At 33.5% G+C, this 18982-nt stretch overlaps 1 protein-coding gene across 2 annotated transcripts; it reads right to left on the reverse strand.

Annotated features, from left to right (window-relative positions):
• Positions 1–675: 675 nt before the first annotated feature.
• Positions 676–2231, reverse strand: LOC115697624 (small ribosomal subunit protein uS4y). Of its 2 annotated transcripts, XM_030624705.2 has the most exons (3): positions 2073–2231; positions 1516–1897; positions 676–1126 (listed from the first exon to the last, which is right to left on the reverse strand). In XM_030624705.2, the coding sequence occupies exons 1-3, from the start codon at positions 2098–2100 to the stop codon at positions 943–945; spliced, it is 594 nt and encodes a 197-aa protein (XP_030480565.1). In that variant the 5' UTR covers positions 2101–2231; the 3' UTR covers positions 676–942. The 2 variants fall into 2 exon arrangements, with proteins under 2 accessions (XP_030480565.1, XP_060975007.1); XM_061119024.1 differs by having other exon boundaries at positions 676–1897.
• Between the last annotated feature and the right edge of the window lie 16751 nt (positions 2232–18982).

An 18982-nucleotide genomic window follows, 5' to 3' on the forward strand; every position in this document is an offset into this window, starting at 1 on the left:
ATATGATATATAATCCAATTCAATATAATACAATACAATACAATACGACCTAATAATACAGCGTTCCAAACGAGCCCTAAAAGTATAAAACTCACCCCACCCACTCACACTAATCTCTTTTGGTAGAAAACTCAAGCAAACTATCAATAGCTTACAAAAGAGAAATCAATTATCTATGTATTGAATTGATTTCTACACTATGCAGTTAAATTTGACCATCAACTTAACAAATAATGAATTAAGGCTTTTTCAATCTGTTATGGCCACTCAAATTTTCCTAGGCATATGGCAACTCTGAGGCAACTATGGACCAAACGATCAGTAAACAGGCCTCCCTCGACAGTCTCCTCCGCCAGGTCTCTACCCTAAAAGCAGCAAAATCTTAATAAGTTGCAGCTAGAACCGAAGGATCGCACAACTAATGCAATTAAGCAAAGGCCGAGCATATAAACACACTACAGACACTTTACATCTCCTGCAAAATCCTACTAATGAAATGGCTAAAATCTTCTACAATCTCTCATGCACATCACAACCAACAACAACAATTCTAACATCCCTAGTTCTTACTCCACCCATGAGGAGAAAACAAATAATGGGAACAGAACAGCTGACTGAAGGCCACTAGCTATGGACATGAAAAGAGAAACATATATATAGACAATGCACAATGTATGACTAAAATAGATAAATTTAAATTATGTAAAACTATACTAAGATTTCAAGGTGATTGTATCATACTTGTAAACCAGAAAAAATGATTTGGAGATGTGAAATGTGTTCAGAAGGGTACATATCACACATATCTTAAAACTAAAGTCTCATAACAAAATCCATGATAGAGTTGGCAAAAAACAAAATTAGAGTTGGAACCCAAAAAAAAAACAAAAAATCTGCAAATGATAGGAAAAGACTAGACTAAAAAACTCAATGGGAAGTACTTCATTCTTCTTCTTCCTCATCTCCATCTCCACCAGAAGCCTTCTTGGCAGCTGCCTTCTGGTTCTTTCGCTTCACTCGGCCAGGGCGGCCACCTCCGAAGGGACTTGTGAGAGAGAAGTCAATGTGCTTCTGAGAGTCAACTCTCACCATAAATGATGGGATATTGACTACCTGCCTCCCAACCCTGAGAAGAGCAAAAGTAACCAGTATTGTAAGATTCATTATTATGTATCACAGATGAAAATGCAACTAACCAAAACACATAATCAATTTCAAGATTCAACAAACTATTCCATTGAGAATAGTGAATGTATTTAGTATTCTAAGATAATAGTCTGTAAAACACACAACTAATTGTAAGTAACTAGTCTATACTAAGATTAGTTTACACCTAGAAAACTAAAGCACATCATCCACAAACTAGAAAACATACAAAACAAGCTTAATAATCCCCCAAAATTATCACACAATAAGAAAACCTTTAACCTAATACAACTACAGTTGTTCTGAATTAGATTATAAGTATTTGGGATTAATATATTCAAAAACATAAAAGGATGGTGAAATTGATACCTAATGTGCCTTTGCCTGATGAGAACTCGAGCATGGTGGATGGACTTAGCCATACCAGACTTGAAGACAAGGGTCTGAAGACGACGCTCCAAAAAGTTCTCAACAGTAAGAGCAAGAACATAATCGAGCTTGTTCTGGCTCTCATCCAACAACCCATATCTGTTCATCCTCCTCAAAAGGGCTTCCCCTTCGAAAATACGACGTGGGTTTTTCTCATCAAGAGTGAGAAGCATTCTAGCATTGTTACGGATTCGGCTCAACACATACTGAACCCTCCAAAGCTCTCTTTTGCACCGGAGACCGTACTCTCCGACAAGTTTCAGCTCAGCGTCCAAACGCTCCTTCTCGTAAGGGCGTCTGGGCTTCTTAAACGTCTTCCCATCTACACAAAAACACGATTCAGATCAAAACAAAGAAGAAGAAGAAGAAGAAGAAGAAGAAAGATTCTATTTTTATTGACTAACGATGCAGATCAAAATTAAGAGTAAATTGACTAACTCGATTCAGATCAAACTAAGAAATTCAATGTCGAATCAAACCAAATCGGAAATACTTACAGTTCCTGTAGAAGTTGACGTGAACCATGGCTAGGTCAGATCGAGAAGGAGGAAGGAGAGTAGGGTTTTTTCTGTGATGAAAAACTAGGGTTTGGGAACTAAAGTTTAAATATATAGTGGATTGGAATAGCTAGGGCTAAAACTTTTACGAATGAAGCGAATGTTTTGATATTTTTCTAAACTTGATATTAAATTGTGTTATTTTTGTAAAATCATAGATGATGAAAACTAAGCCCATATGTTAGGCCTAAAGGCCCAATCTGTAGGAAATTGCCTTTGAATTTTTTTTTTCGGGGTAAGTTGGAAAATGCCTCTTTTATTAATCATTTAATTAAATTTACCTCTAATTTTATATTTATTTGAAACATACCTCTTTTTATATGTATTGTACCCAAAATACCCTGACATAAGAGAATCACATGGAGAGTATCTTGAAGTGACAGGGGCAAAATTGGTATAATGTTTAAAAAAAAAAGGTAAAAACGATAGATTTTAAAAAAGAGGGTAAAAATAAAAGAGGACTATATAAAAAGAGTATAGAGTGTAATTTCCCCTTTTTTCTTTTTACAAAGAAGAACAACTGAAAGAATCGTTAACTCGAAAAAACACACACATTTGAAGAAAGACGAAATTAGGTACACCCACTTTACTTTACTTATTTTCATTTTTACCTCTATTTTTATATTTTTTAAGATACCCCCACTTTTATAGATGATATCCCCATTAGACCCCTTAAGTCAATGTAAATTATATGCTAGATTTAAGTAGAGAGTGAGGGTATATTGGGCAACCCACTCAAAAAAGTGAGTATATTTTAATAAAATATAATATGAAGGTATTTTTGATTAATGGATACAATATAGAGATATTTTCAACTTATCTCCATTTGAAAGGTTATTAATAAGGAAATCTTACAAAAATACTCATTTTTTTGTCACTTTTACATTTTTACTCTCATATTTTTCTTTTACATTTGTATTGTATAAAGTTTTCAAAAATACTATATTAAAGTTTTAAAATTATAAAAGTACTGCTTCAGTGAAATGAAAAAAATTACTAAAACAGCTAAAAAACAACTCTAGAACAACTTAACAAATAACATGAAACAACTATAAAACATCAAAAAAATAATTACAAAGCAACAGAGAAATAACAAAGCAATGACATATTTGCAATATGCAAAACAATATCAACTTCTCAATATGTGTTTATATTACAAATTTTTTTACTTAGTTTTGATAATTTGATTTACTTTTTTGTACTATTATATAATTTTTTTGACGAAATTTGTTGTTACAACTTCATACTTTTAACTTTTTTGTTTCTCTTTTTCTTTTGAATTAGTGACAGTTAAAATGATAATTTATTTTTTAAAAGTTAAATAAATAATTACATTAATAATATAAATAATAAAATCTTATCATTTCAAAATGTAGTATATAATAACTCAGCAGTTTTAAAAGAGAGTAATAACTCATTCTTAACAACAGTAATTACCGCATCTTATTTTGACATGCAAAGTAGTGCAATTGACTTTTCTTACATCAAATCCAAAGTCAGGTGTGCGGGCCGACTTGAGTGGAATGATGCTGATGATCTCGGGTCTTATGTCACGACTACAAAAACTTGATATATAACTTAACCAAATCCTGTAATAGGCCCTAAACTCAAAAGCAAACAAACCCTAATCAATACTAGCTTATGAATAGCTTAAACATCGATAAAACACATAAAACTAAGTTCTGGAAAAATACCCCAAACAGATACCTGGTTTCAAAAAATGGAGTTCCCCACTACATCAATCGGTTGACTAGTTCCACAATGCCCTGTAGAACCGATTAACCAGTTTCTACTGCAGAAACGGGTAACCCCTAGTTTTTGCATCAAAACTAACCCAAAGCTCCTCCAAACCTATTAAACTTTTTAGAACAATTAAACAACATAAAATCAACATAACCTAACACTCAAAACTCACAAATGCAACAAAATTATAAACTTACCATTATTAAGTGAGTTTTTGAGTTCTTGAACTCAACTCACCTAACTCTTAGCACAACAGAGCCTAAATCATCAAGTTAAAGCTTAAACAATCTTAAGTGAACATCTAAAAACAAGCTATAACAAATAAATTCAAACACAAAACCTAATCATCAAAACCCTCATCAAAACCTAACCTTAAAACCTTAAAACCTTCAAGAACACTAAAAAAACATACCTCAAGTATGGATAACTCCTACGGCTGAAGAAATTAACAAGAAATTACTGAAATTGAGGTAAGTTTTTCCTTACTTTCTATCGGTTCTCTTTCAACTGAAGAGAAGAGATAGATAGGATAATGCTAGATTTTTTTTGTTTTTTTATTTATCTTCAAATTATCTAAAACTAATAATATAAATCTAATAAATCCACCTTTATTTCAGCCTAAGTTACAACAATTCAAATAGGACAAACTAAGATATGACTTAGCAAAATGACTATTTTACTCTCAATTTAATACTTAAGCTATTTATAACTTAGGGGGTACTTTGGTCATTACTAGCTACCCTGACTAACCAATAACTCAACATACTAAACCAATTTGATACAATTCTAATAAAACTCATTCTATTACCATCGTGATATCTTTGGCCAATCCATTGAGTTTCTACGGTCATCGAACTCAAAAATATTTTATTTAAAAAATAGTATATATAATACCCACATGTCCCAATAAAATCTTTGTAATTAATAAAATATTCTCAATTAATCATTTACTCAAAAATTCACTAATTAACTCATAATTGACTTAAGTAAGATTATAATCCTACTCTAATATTCATATAATTTCATATTTAATAAAATATATCTAAATTAACATAATTATAATTTTTAGGATATTACAAATAGAGTCTAAGTCAATACCACTAGTAGTAAAGATATAAGTATAGGATTGAACAAAACTATTGGTAATATCCATAAAGTTACTAATAATAGAATTATCATCCAATGTGATAACCTTAATAATATTATTCTTCTTCTAGTAGAAGCTCTATTGTAAAAATACTTGGTGTTCTTGTCACTAATTTTAAGCCAGTTGACCCTATACCACTGTTGGGATTTTATGCCCTAAATAAAACTCATTTCAATATAATTTATTTGTTATCAATAGAAGATTAGAAGTCATTTATGTTTACATGTATTATTTATATTTAGGGTTTAATATACAATTTCTGTTAAATTCAGAACATATTGTAACTCACAATTACAGTGATGTCAATACGGTGGAAGATAATTGTGATTATATGCTTCAAAAGTTTATGTCCCATGATTCATCAGTGCACTGAATTTATATTGATGTGATAGTCAGCGATAAAGTTTACTTACACCATTAGATAAGTATAGTAAAGTATGCTAGTATCGGTTATATAAAGTATACATTGGACCGAGACCGATATTGATCTTGGTAAAGATATTATAAACTTACCGTTGTATCTTCCTAAGTCAATATCACTGGTTGATCTTAGATCAAAAGATCTTAATCCTGATATGGTTAGGTTCGATCTCAAGAGTGCTATTTATGTTCTTAGAGTTGTTCGTTAAAGCCTATCAATTGATTTGGGTAACACATACATCTTGGGAACATGATAGTACAATTGAGTGAGAGCGCTAATCAAAGATACAAAATCTATAGCTTCCATCGGGACATAGAAGTGAAATGATAATTTCCTTCGAGCTTGGATTAATAGAGATAAATGGAAGAGCTCTTATTCCAGTAATTATATTAGTTTACTGAAATATCATTTATAGGAAGTTAAGTATTTTAAGGATAAAATACATTAAGGGGTGGAATGATAAATTTGTCCCTACTTCATGTAAATCATCTATAAAAGATCTTTAATTATTGGGATTAGAACGATGGATAATTCATAGCGTATCCATATCATGGAACATATAGAGCGTTCTATATAATTAAGAGTGTAATTCTAAATTTATAGTGGCGCAAGGAGGACTTAATAAGTTAGAGAATTTACCAATCTGTTTATTGGAAGCTTGGTAATATAGGCCCATGGTCCCCACAATAGTTGAGATAATAATGCTTGTAGGACTCAATTAATTGGTTTTAATTAATCAATTATAATTCTAAAATTAGACTATATCTTATTTATGAATTTTCACTAAACAAGGACTTAATTGTGAAGAAAAGAGGTTAGGATTTATTTGTTAATTAAGAAACTTTATTAAGTCTAATTAATAAATAAATTAAATGGCAATTTTATTTGATAATTAATTTTAATTATTAAATAAATATTTTGACATTTAAAGGATTAAAATTGAAAATTATGGCATTTGTGAAAGAAAAGATAAATTATTGAATAAAATGGAAAAATTGTGACTAGTGAGACTAGGGGTGAAAATCGGTCGGTTTTTAAAATTTTATAACCGACCGGTCGGTTACGGTTTTTATTTTACGAAAACCGTAACCGACCGTTTAGAAATTATAACCGTATAAAACCGACCGTACAGTTTTTGGCGGTTTTCGGTTTGGCGGTTTTAGGCAGTTTTTGGTGGTTTTAGGCGGTTTTTGGCGGTTTTTGGCAGTTTTGACGGTTTTTTGGTTAAACTATTTTTCTATTTCAAAAACCGAAACCGACCGCCATGTCAAAAAAATCGAAACCGAAACCGACTGCCAAATTCGGTGATGACGTGGAACCGAAAATTCAGTTACGGTCTGGTCGGTTTCAGTTTTTCGGTTTTTATGAACACCCCTAAGTGAGACCCACATTAAATGACCGGCCACTTAAGGTATATTTAGCTGTTAATTATCAATTTTTAATGCCATATAATTTAAATATAATCCTAAGAGAAATCTTATATAAGGAATAAGATGGTTTTCATTCTATCCAACATAACCTAAGTCATTCTAGTTTTCATTATTTGTTAGACAACTAGAGACTTGAGAACCTTCTTCTATAGAATTTGAATCTCCCTATCTTCTTCTTCATTATTTTCGAGCCTTATAGTGAAAGAAGAGCACATGCCCACCCATAGCAAGTCAAATACTCAATCATAGTGTGTAAGACTGTGAAGAATTCAACACTTGAAGGAGAATCGGGCTCAAATCTTGATAATAATCTGCAACAGAAAAGAACAAGGATTAGAGATCTGAGCGGAAGGAGTCATATTATTCTGTTGCCACCAATGTAAGGTTTTTTTAACTTTATATGTGTTTAATTTCATTGTTTTAAAAAAAATCATATTTAGGATGTTAAATAACATACATGTTGGTAAATCTAAATCCTTGTAAAATAATCCCCAACAACCACAACAAACTCAAAGTTGGAAGATCAAGCTCATTTGAGCATGCCTCTAATAGAAGAACCCACTTGCAGCTTTGTCTAGTCAAAGACCTCTTTGTCCCAGACTTAGTTCCTAGAGTTGCCCTGGTCTTGGGAGGGGATGAAACCAGAGACGACCCCTAGACACCTCAGGATACATAAGGCCTTTACCCTTAGAGGTGACAGTGATAACAGTCAAAACCATAACAAGATTGGAGATGATGGGACAAGTAAGAGAGCTCATAACAGGGTCACAAGAGACTACATGTAAGCTAGACATTTGGATAAAGGTACCTGCCGAGACAAGTGAAAGAGAACAACCAGTAGAAGAGACATTAACCAAAGTTGTGTATTAACTATGCTAGGGACTAAAAATTGAACATCAAGTTCTTGAAGGCACTGACTGGAAGTATTGGAAAGTGCGGGGTGCTCCTCGAAAGGAATAGAGTGTTGGACAGTTCAAATATGCATTTTTTTTTGTAAACAGATTTAGCAGGAGCCCTCAGGGAATCTTTGTAACTCAAGGAAAGGGGATAAGCACTGACTGAAGGAATTTTTCACACATTAATTATAAGTGTGATCGAGCTTACTACAGTGGTAACAATAGTTCTAGATCCCCTCATACAAAAATTTGAGCCACTTATTGAAAACTTTCTAAAATGAACATTCATGCCTCTAAGGAGAGGCTTAGTGGTGTCAAGGAGAACCTTGATTCTCATGAAAGGGGTTATGGAGTTATAAAGAGAAGAAATGTGCACTTCAATAAGGTCACCTATAGCATCAGCCACAAACGGGGCTAGATTATAAGACCTAGTTCCAAAGGGTATATAATGCACTTGCATCCAAAGAGGGATATACTTGAGTTGGCTTGAAAGGATGGTGTCAAAACCATCAGGAATAGCAAAGAGCATTAGAGAGCGGTCAAAATGTCATGGTTGTTCCTCAACAACCCCCCCTCCAATCACCTTCACACCCAAAACACACCAGATTAAGTCTAGAATGATAATCAAAGACAATTGATGGAAAGCGAGCTATTCAAGCTTCCTTTATAGCATTACCAACCCATTCGGGTTTGAGTGTTTTGGAGGTAAGAATTTTAACAACCATACTGTTGTTACAGATTCACTTATTTACCCTTAAGTTGAATAATACCACTCACAGGGTTTGACAAATATACCCTTACATCAGATACAACAAAGATCAAGACTAAAGACATAAAGACAGTTACAAAGACAGTTACAACTAAAGCAGTTACAAAATCAGTTACAAATATTACTCTAGGGCTCTGCCCTAGATCAGAATCACAGATCAGTATAAAAGGAGTTATTTTTCTCAGATACAAAATAAAAGATACAACAACAGAAGTAAATATACAGAGCAAGAAAATAAAATCAGATTCAACACAGAGAGAAAGAGAGCCTTTTTGGCTGAGAGTTGTCATCTCCACGTGAGCTCCTCCTAGAGTGTTCATGTAAAAGAAAAGAGAGTTTTGTTAGTATCAAAAGTGAGAAAAATAGAGAGAAATATAAAGTTGTAAATCAAAGATTGTAACCTATTATTTGAGATGAATGGATTCAAGCTTTGAGGGCTTGACCGAGAAGTAGCCGGTTGTTTTGGGCGAACTCCGAGATCAAAGTTTTGGTGTCATCTACTTTAATCACTGTTTGCATTCTCTCATCTCTCTCTTATTATTTTTTCTGATATTTGTGTTTGTATGTGTTTAATGTTCTTGAGTTTTCAGATTTGATGTGTTTCGGCCAAAGAGATGGTGATAGGTTTTTTGGGGTTCGGTTTTGAGTGAGTGAGTTTTCTAGGCATAGTTTCAGGTAGAAGTTTTGTGGGTTGTTTGGGTTGTTCTTGGTTCGGGTAGAGGCTGTAAAGAAGAAGAGAAATATTTTTTTAAGATCCCCAACCTTAGAACCTGTAGCAAGAAAGAAAAAGAAAAAAAATATTAGAAGAACCATAGAATATTAGTTGTTGTAAGAAGAAGAAGAAATAAAAAACCTTACCCATTTTTGTTGCTGCCATTAGAGTAGAGAAGAGGAAGAAAACAAGAAGAAGAAATAAAGCTTTAGAACCCTAGAAACCCTAAGACCAAAAGAAGAAGAAGAGTAGAGTGTTTGTTATAACCCTTAAGAGTAAAACCTAGAATATAGCTTTGTGCAGCTGCTTGAGAAAAGAAGAAGAAAATTTGAATTTTAGAGAAAATAGAGAGTGGCTGCCGAAGTGTGTAGAAAGCTTTAGGGTTTGAGTGTTATATCTTTGGCTTTTATATTAGGGTTAGATCTTTAGGGTTTGTTTTGTGTCTTCTTGGGCTGGAGACTTACTGGGCCGAAATTAATAATAAAATGAAAAGGAATTGACCTTTGATTGGAGAGAGAAAGTTCTCTTGGGTTGATATCTTCGCTAGGCCAGTCCAATCTTGTGAAAAAGGAGAGTCATTGATTGACTCTTGTGTTGACTGTAGCATTGAATAGCAAAGGGTGAGAAGGCTTTGATTGGAGAGAGAAACTCTCTTGGGCTCATTCTATATTGGGCTGAACCTTTGTGGTTCCTTTGATGGGAATTGGATTATTGTGATGCTCTTGCTATTGGGCTGAAATAAAGGTTGAAAGTGTTAAATTTAATAATACCAATTATTTTGTGGATGTACAAAATAATAAATTTTGAAAAATACCAATTTGCACTATTGTATTAATTGTTTCTTTTAAGTGTGTTGGTTAGAGCAAGTAATTTCCAACAGTGGTATCTGAGTAATTTTAAAGTTGATGTTGATAAGTTTGATGGATCAGGTGACTACAGAATATGGAGGAGGAAAATAAGATCTCTACTGGCACAACAGAAGCTGTTGAGGGTCCTTGAAGAACCCATTGAATGGCCTGAAGGAACAACTAAGATACAGCAAGATAAGTATCTTGAAACAGCTACTGGGATTATCATATTCAACCTAAGTGATGCAATCATTGTTAGGTTTTATGCCCTAAATAAAACTCCGTTTCAATGTAATCTATTTTATTCAACATCAATAAAGAAACAGAAGTATTTTTCATTCATTTGTGTATGTTTTGGCTCACTTTATCAATTGCTTGTCTAATTGATTTATAAATTCATCTTAAACCCTTTTCACATACTTGATCATGTTTATTGTGCTGTCATCACATTGGAAAGTAAACATGACTATGTGAATAAAGTTTCCTAGATTTATCAGACACAGGGTTTTACTGATATGATAATCTACAACAAGAGTTTACTTGTATTTGGAGAAATACTATGTTCTTTCCAGAACATTGGTTAAAGTAAAGCTCAGGTTGGATGCATGGAGTATGCATCGGAAGGGACCGATATTGAACTTTGAATTAGATTTAATTAAAGTTACCGTAAAATCTATTCAAGTCAATATCGCCAAGTTGATCCTAGATCAAATGATCTTAATCCTGTTATGATTAGGCTCAATCTTGAAAGGCTATTCGTGTTCTTTGATTTGTTAGTTAAGCCTACTTTTAGGTCAGGGTGATACGTACATTTTGGGAACACGGTAGTGCAATTGAGTGGGAGCGCTAGCATAAACATGGAATCTATAGCTTCTATCTGGCAAATAGTAAGCAAAGGATGATTTCCTTCGAGCTTGGCCAAACGAAAATAAATGGTGGAGATCTCATTTCACATAAGCTGAAATATCATTTATACGGGGTCAAGTGTTTTAAGGATAAAATACATGGTAGGGTGTTACGGTAATTTAATCCCTTTACTATGTAGATCATTCATATAGAGGATCATTGATCAAATTAGGATTATAACAATGGATAACTAATGATGTGTCTATATGGTGGAACATATAGAGCATTCTATATACTGAGAGTGCAATTCTAAGTTCTATGCGTGGATTCAACGAAGAATTAACAAGTTAGTGAATTTTAGTGCTAAATTCTTGATCTACTTATTGGAAGCTCGATTATATAGACCCATGGTCCCCCCACTAGTTGAGATAATATTGCTTGTAAGACTCATGTAATTGGTTTTGATTAATCAATTATAATTCACAAATTAGACTATGTCTATTTGTGAAATTTTCACTAAGTAAGGACGAAATTGTAAAGAAAGAGTTAACAGGGGCATATTTGTTAATTGTGATACTTTGTATGGTGCAATTAATAAATATGATAAATGACAATATTATTTAATAATTATTTATAGTTATTAAATAGTTAGAATTGGCATTTAAATGATTGAATTAGGAAATTGGCATTTTTGAGAAAATCAGATACAAAAGTGGTAAAATTGCAAAATTGCAAAAATCAAGGCCCAGTCCACCTAGCCTAGGGCCGGCCACTTATGTTATCTTTTTTAAATGATTTTTTCATTATTTTAATGCCATATAATTCAAATCAAACCCTAGAAGGAATGCTATAAATAGATAGTGAAGGCTTCAGGAAAATTACACTTTCTGAATCAGAAAAACCTGAGCCTCCACTCTCTTCTCTAGCCGCCACTCTCTCTCTCTTTTCTTCCTCAAAATTTCGAACCTCTCTTAGTGATTAGAGTAGTGCCCACACACATCAAGCAATACCTCAATCATAGTGAGGAAGATTGTGAAGAAAGATCAACAGCAAAGGAGATTCAGCATCAAGGATTCAGAGAAGAAGATCCAGGTTCAGATCTTGATAATACTCTGCTACAGAAAGGAATCAAGGGTTAGAGATCTGAACGGAAGGAGTCATTATAATTCCGCTGCACCCAATGTAAGGTTTCTTAAACTTTATATGTGTTTAATTTATCGTTTTAGAAAGTTCATATTTAGGATGTTAATAAACATACTTGTGAGTAGATCTAAGATCCTGGTAAAATAATATCCAACAACTGGCCTCAGAGCCATGGTAATTGATTTACTTACATGAAATTTGGACTTTAAAACGATTGTTTGTATGTTCTTTGGATGGTATCATGTTGTATTGAGTGTTATTTGATGAATGATTGATGTTTGTTAAATTTTCGTGATAAATAATTGTGATTTCGATTCTGTAATTATTTTTATTGGATAGTATGGAAAAAATTAAGCAAGTTAGCCTTTTACAGAACTCAATTTGGATTTTATTTGAATTAGTTATGATTTTTTGAAGATTTGACAAAATCGGAAATTTGTCTTGATATTTTCTGCGATCGCAGAACTGTCCGTACAGTTTCGGTTTTTTCCCTTTTTCTTCAATTTTTCATACCTTTTCATGGAATTAACTTCCAAATTTTTGTATGGTTTTGTATATATACTAATACTATTCCTAATTCAATTCTAATTATCATTTTGAATTAATTTTATTTTTTTAAATTAATTCAAGATATTAGTGTAATTTGAATTCGAATAGAATTAGTATTTATCTTTTTGCTTAAAAACCTATCTTATTTTTAAATTTGATTATATTTTTTTAAATTTAAGGTCAGATTTTATAAATATTTTAAAAGATATTTTGACCTTATTTAAAATAAGATATTTATAATCATGTAATTTTAAATAGATATAAGATAAAAAGTAGGTTTAATTTTTTTAATTTTTTTTTAAATTTTCGAAATTTATTTTTTTAATTCCGAAATTTTTTTTTCGAATATTAAATTTTTATTTAATTATTTATTTATTCGAAATTTATTATAAAAAAAAAAAAAAAAATTAAATAAATCCTACTTCCAAATATCCATTAACCCCGTTGCAGGAGTATGTGTTTTAACTTATGTGTAAGTTTTCAAAACCTATTATTACTTGATTGCAAATAGCCATGGTTACCTTTTGCCAGATCTAATGATCTGATGGCTCCCTTGGTCAAGATAATAATTTGTAACAGGTATAATTTACAATCTTCTTTCATCTGTGTATGACCTAGCAACATGATAGGACCCATCCAAAGTGTGCCTGTGTGAGCCTATGTGTTTAATTTTATTATAGATGCATATAGGTTAATGTTGCTAAAATAAATTATCATAATTATTGATAGGATTTATTTAGGCCCATTTAGCTTTTGGGCCTATTCAATTAATAACAGTTGTTCTTATTAAGGTTAAATTCCTCTCTTTTGGGCCTTGTGTGAGAGTTGGGAGCCATAGAAGTGGGTACGACATACTGAACCCAGCACCCCCTCACACAAACTACCCCAATTGTGAAGGCCCATTTGCCTGATTTGAATGACTGTACTAGGGTTAATTACACTAGTTTAACCTAATTAAAATTGAATTAGCAACATAATTAATTTCATTTATTTTGAAATTAATTTAGAAAATCATAGTTTAAAGAATTTAATATTCTAAGCTAAACTATATGTATTTTCTTGTATTTAATTAAATATAGAATTATAACCATCTAGATTCTTTCTGGAACTTAATTTAAATTTTTCATTAAATATTCCTATTTAAGTTGATATTTAGTTATACATAACTAACCAACTTAAATCTGAATATCATTTGAATTCAAAATTTTAAATTAAGTTGAGGAATTTTAGGAATTGGTTATTAAGATTCTTTAGATATTTTTTAAGTTGATATTTTTCAAATATTAACTTAAAATGGAATATCTTAGATATTTTTAGGTTAATATCTTTTTTGAATATTTAACTTAAAATATCTACAAAATTAAGTGGTTACAACTTAATTTTGAATTTAATTAAATACGATTTGAAAGATATTTAAGTTGATTTTTTAGATTCTTTCTAAAACAACTTAAACAAGATATTTTCAAATTTGTTCCATTTAAAATTCAAATTTTTGAATTTAATTAATAATTGAAAATTAATTAAAGTTGATTTTTTATTTAAATCAATTTTGATTTTTATTTTTTCATTATTATATTATGGAACTTATTCGATATTTATTTGAATTTATTTTTCAAATTTAAATAATAATTGAAAATTAATTAAAGTTGATTTTAATTAAACCAACTTTAATTTGTAATTTTTCATTATTATAATATCGAATATTATGATTATACAAAATACATATATATATTTTTTTTAAATAATGAGCTTTTAATCAAGAGACATTCGATCTCCATTGTGGGTTTTACACCGTGTTTGTTTTAGTGAGTAATCCTCCCTAATGGAGGAACGTTCATTAGCAATTTCGCACCGTTTAACCTCGCATGATAAGTAGTTTGTAAGTGTTTTGTATGGTATAGATCACCCTAATGGTGGCGACCATACTTGACTTGCAAGTTATGAAACAATGGTGGAAGCTCATAAGATAGAATTGCCTTGACTCTCGCCTAAACGGGACAACGCCGAATTCAAATCTTGATCGAATAAAAGGTTGCTAGAATGTTTATCATTTTAGATGAAGCCGACAACTCTATTCAATGAATGATGCTTTGACTCTCGCCTAAACGGGACAACGTGTCGGTTTGTTGAAATACCTTGGAAAATAAACTATGTTAGATTTAGTATTTCTATAACATATGTAATTACTTGCTATTTTCTAAATTGTGTATGAATTTATGAGCCAAAACCTTACTTCTGTTTTATTGATGTGTTGTAGTGTCATTATGAATAACCCACACCCCGATCCTCTCTTAGTTACTATCTTAGCAAAAGAACTCTATAGTGTGAAAATGAATCCTGGTAGTTGCATTAACTCGCATCCGTTGATGATGAATGCGAAATTCCAAAAGGCAAATCTGCGGGAATTGATTTATCAAGAGAACAATGGGTCCAACTTATCCTTAATAGTCTTCCTCCGGAGTATAATGAATTTGTTATCTCTTATATGATCACCAATTCTAACTCCTCCGACATGGACAAGCTCGAAACGAATTACGAGCCCATGAACGGAACTTGATTGCAATGGGTCCCCACAGGGTTTGCAATCAACAATCAAAGGAAAAGGACTAGGTATGAAGGATCTAGCAAAGCTGCTTCTTCAAGTACAATTATCGGACATAATCTTCTATGTTCGAATTGTAATGGAAAGGGTCATCATGAAGAACGATGTCCTGTGCTTCTAAACAATTCAAACGAAGGTAATGCTTTTGTCTTTGAATCATGTGTTTTAGAGAACGACAAATCCATCCGGATTGTTGATTCCGGGTCTACTAACCATGTATGTTCTTCACTGCAGCTTGCTTGAAACACGGGAAAATCTACTTCCGGAGAGTTACAGCTTAAAGTTGGCAATGGCGAATTAGTATCGGTCAAAGCTAGAGGAAAAGCCCGCATCAAGTTTCAACAAAGATTTTTAATTTTAGAAAATGTTTTATTTATTCCAAACTTTAGTAGAAACTTGATTAGTGTCTCATGTTTGCAAACACAATCTTATATATTGAATTTTTCGAGTACAAATTGTTCAATTTCTCGTAATGGATTTCAAATATGTGTTGCTATAATGGAACAAGGGCTTTATGTTTTAAGACCGAGTACTCAAATCTCACTAAATAGTGAACTTTTCAGTGTAGCTAGACCTAGAAACCTAAAAAGAAAAGAGATTGATAATGATGATCAAACTTATCTATGGCATTTACGTTTAGGTCATATAGGCTTTGATAGACTCAATAGGCTCACCAAAGACGGTCCATTAAAAAATGTCGTCCTAGGTGAACCGCCCGGTATGCGAGTCCCGCCTAGAAGGAAAAATGACTAAACGTTCTTTCTCTCGCAAAGGGAGAGCGTGCCAAAATCCCTCTAGGGTTAGTGCATTCGATGTACGCGGACCTTTGAATGTCAAAGCCCGAGGTGGTTATGAGTATTTTGTCACTTTCATTGACGATTTCTCTAGATATAGTTTTCTTTACCTAATGCAAAAGAAATGCGAAACGTTTGAAAAGTTTCAAGAATTTCATGCTTTGGCCCAAAACCAATTAGGTAAATCATTAAAGATCTTGCGAATCGATAGGGGTGGAGAATATATGGATATGCGGTTCAAAGATCATTTAATTGAACTTGGAATTGAATCCCAATACACTGCCCCAGCTACTCCACAACAAAATGGAGTTGCAGAAAGAAGAAATCGCACTCTTTTGGAAATGGTTAGGTCTATGCTGAGTTATTCAACTCTGTCTACGTCCTTCGGGGATATGCTATACGGATGGCAAATGACATTTTAAATGTTGTTCCATCTAAAGCTCCCTAAGACACCCGTCGAACTTTGGAATGGTCGAACACCTAGTTTGCGCCATTACGGAATTTGGGGGTGCCCCGCTCATGTCTTAAGAAAGAAAGAAGGCAAACTTGAATCACGTACCGAAGTATGCATGTTTGTTGGAAATTCTAAAGAGACTAGGGGTGGACTATTTTATAGTCACAAGGATAATAAAGTGTTTGTTTCTACAAATGCTACTTTCCTTGAAGAGAACTATATTAAAGACTACAAACCGAAAAGTAAAGTTGTTCTAGAGGAATTGCTATCAGATATAAGTCCTTCCAATGTTCCGTCCCCTTCCACTCGTGAAGAAGACGATCCCACTCCCTCAGTTGAACAAACTGAGAAATCTACTACTAAAGTTTCGTTCGAGAAGACAACCATACCTCGTCGTAGTGGGAGAGTTTCAACAAAACCTCGCTCGTTATGGCTTGGATGGTGAAATCAATATGGTCGTAGGTGACGGTATTGATGACGATCCATTAACCTATAAATGTGCAATGGCTAGTCCGCAACGGAAACGATGGTCGGCGGAATGGATTCGAAATGGATTCCATGAAAAAGAACAAAGTACGGGAATATGTAGACGCACTCGACGACTATCATCCGATAGGATGCAAGTGGGTTTACAAGAAGAAAAGAGGAGCCGGAGGCGAAGTCGAAACTTTCAAAGCTAGACTTGTAGCCAAGGGTTATACCCAAAGAGAAGGCGTGGACTATGAGGAAACTTTTAGTCCCGTTGCCATGCTCAAATCCATCCGAATTCTTCTCTCCATAGCCGCCGCTTTCGATTATGAAATCCGGCAAATGGATGTCAAGACCGCCTTCCTTAATGGGGTACTTGAAGAAACCATCTATATGGAGCAACCGAAGGTTATGTTCTTCCCGGGCAAGAAAAGAAAGTTTGCAAGTTAAACGGGTCTATCTATGGACTCAAGCAAGCTTCTCGCTCATGGAACAAGAGGTTTGATGAAATCATCAAAACCTACGGTTTTCTTCAGAATGAAGATGAACCTTGTGTTTACCAACTCAAGGAAGACCAAATAGTAGTATTCCCGGTCCTTTATGTTGATGACATTTTGATCATTGGAAACAATGTCAAGAAAATGACTCACATTAAGGAATGGCTCAACACTCAATTCGATATGAAAGATTTGGGTGAAGCGACCTATGTTCTTGGTATTCGGATTATAAGAAACCGGAAGAACAGATCTCTTGCTCTCTCTCAAACGACCTACATAGACAAAGTCTTAGAGAGATTCTCCATGAGCAACACCAATGGGGCAAACATGCCTTCTAGATATGGTATTCGTCTATCTAAGGAACGCCACCGATCGATCCTCAAGAGATAGAGGACATGGCGAAAATTCCCTATGCCTCTGCAGTTGGAAGTCTAATGTATGCAATGTTATGCACTAGACACGACATCCGTTATGCCGTTGGAATCGTGAGCGGTATCGGTCTAATCCAGGACAAGAACATTGGAATGCGGTTAAGTATATTACGAAATACTTAAAGAGTACAAGGAATCTTGTGTTAGTCTACAAGGGTGGTGCTTTAAATCCCATAGGCTACACCGATTCGGATTTCCGCAAGTCTTGAAGACGGGAAATCAACATGCGGGATGGTGTTTACTCTTGGGGGTGGAGCGAGTGGTTTGGAGAAGTGCTAAACAAACCGCAATATCGGACTCAACTATGGAAGCCGAATACATAGCGACGGCCGAAGCCGCAAAAGAACTTGTCCGGCTAAGAAAGTTCTTCACCCGGCATAGGAGTTGTTCTGGAATGGAAAAGCCTGCGGTACTACTCGTGATAACAATGGAGCAATAGCAAACGGTAAAGAACCTCGAAGCCACAAGAGAAGCAAACACATTGAAAGGAAGTATCACATTATCGGAGAATACGTGGCAAGAGGGGACGTACTAGTTGAGAAAGTTGACACGAGGACAACCTAGCTGATCCATTTACCAAAGTCTTGGCCGTGACAGCCTTTGAAAAGCACCGTCAGAATTTAGGATTAATTGATATGTACTAATTAGTTTTATATTAGTGCAAGTGGGAGTTTGTTAGGTTTTATGCCCTAAATAAAACTCCGTTTCAATGTAATCTATTTTATTCAACATCAATAAAGAAACAGAAGTATTTTTCATTCATTTGTGTATGTTTTGGCTCACTTTATCAATTGCTTGTCTAATTGATTTATAAATTCATCTTAAACCCTTTTCACATACTTGATCATGTTTATTGTGCTGTCATCACATTGGAAAGTAAACATGACTATGTGAATAAAGTTTCCTAGATTTATCAGACACAGGGTTTTACTGATATGATAATCTACAACAAGAGTTTACTTGTATTTGGAGAAATACTATGTTCTTTCCAGAACATTGGTTAAAGTAAAGCTCAGGTTGGATGCATGGAGTATGCATCGGAAGGGACCGATATTGAACTTTGAATTAGATTTAATTAAAGTTACCGTAAAATCTATTCA

The sequence above is a fragment of the Cannabis sativa genome, chromosome 7 (genome assembly GCF_029168945.1).
Source record: "Cannabis sativa cultivar Pink pepper isolate KNU-18-1 chromosome 7, ASM2916894v1, whole genome shotgun sequence".
In the NCBI taxonomy this organism is placed as follows: Eukaryota; Viridiplantae; Streptophyta; class Magnoliopsida; order Rosales; family Cannabaceae; genus Cannabis; species Cannabis sativa.

Excerpts from the sequence above, each read along its gene's own strand:
- LOC115697624 (XM_061119024.1), bottom strand. The coding sequence starts at position 2,100 with ATGGTTCACGTCAACTTCTACAGGAACT. Across the intron at positions 1,898-2,072 it reads CGTCAACTTCTACAGGAACT|ATGGGAAGACGTTTAAGAAG; the intron begins GTAAGTATTTCC and ends GTTTTTGTGTAG.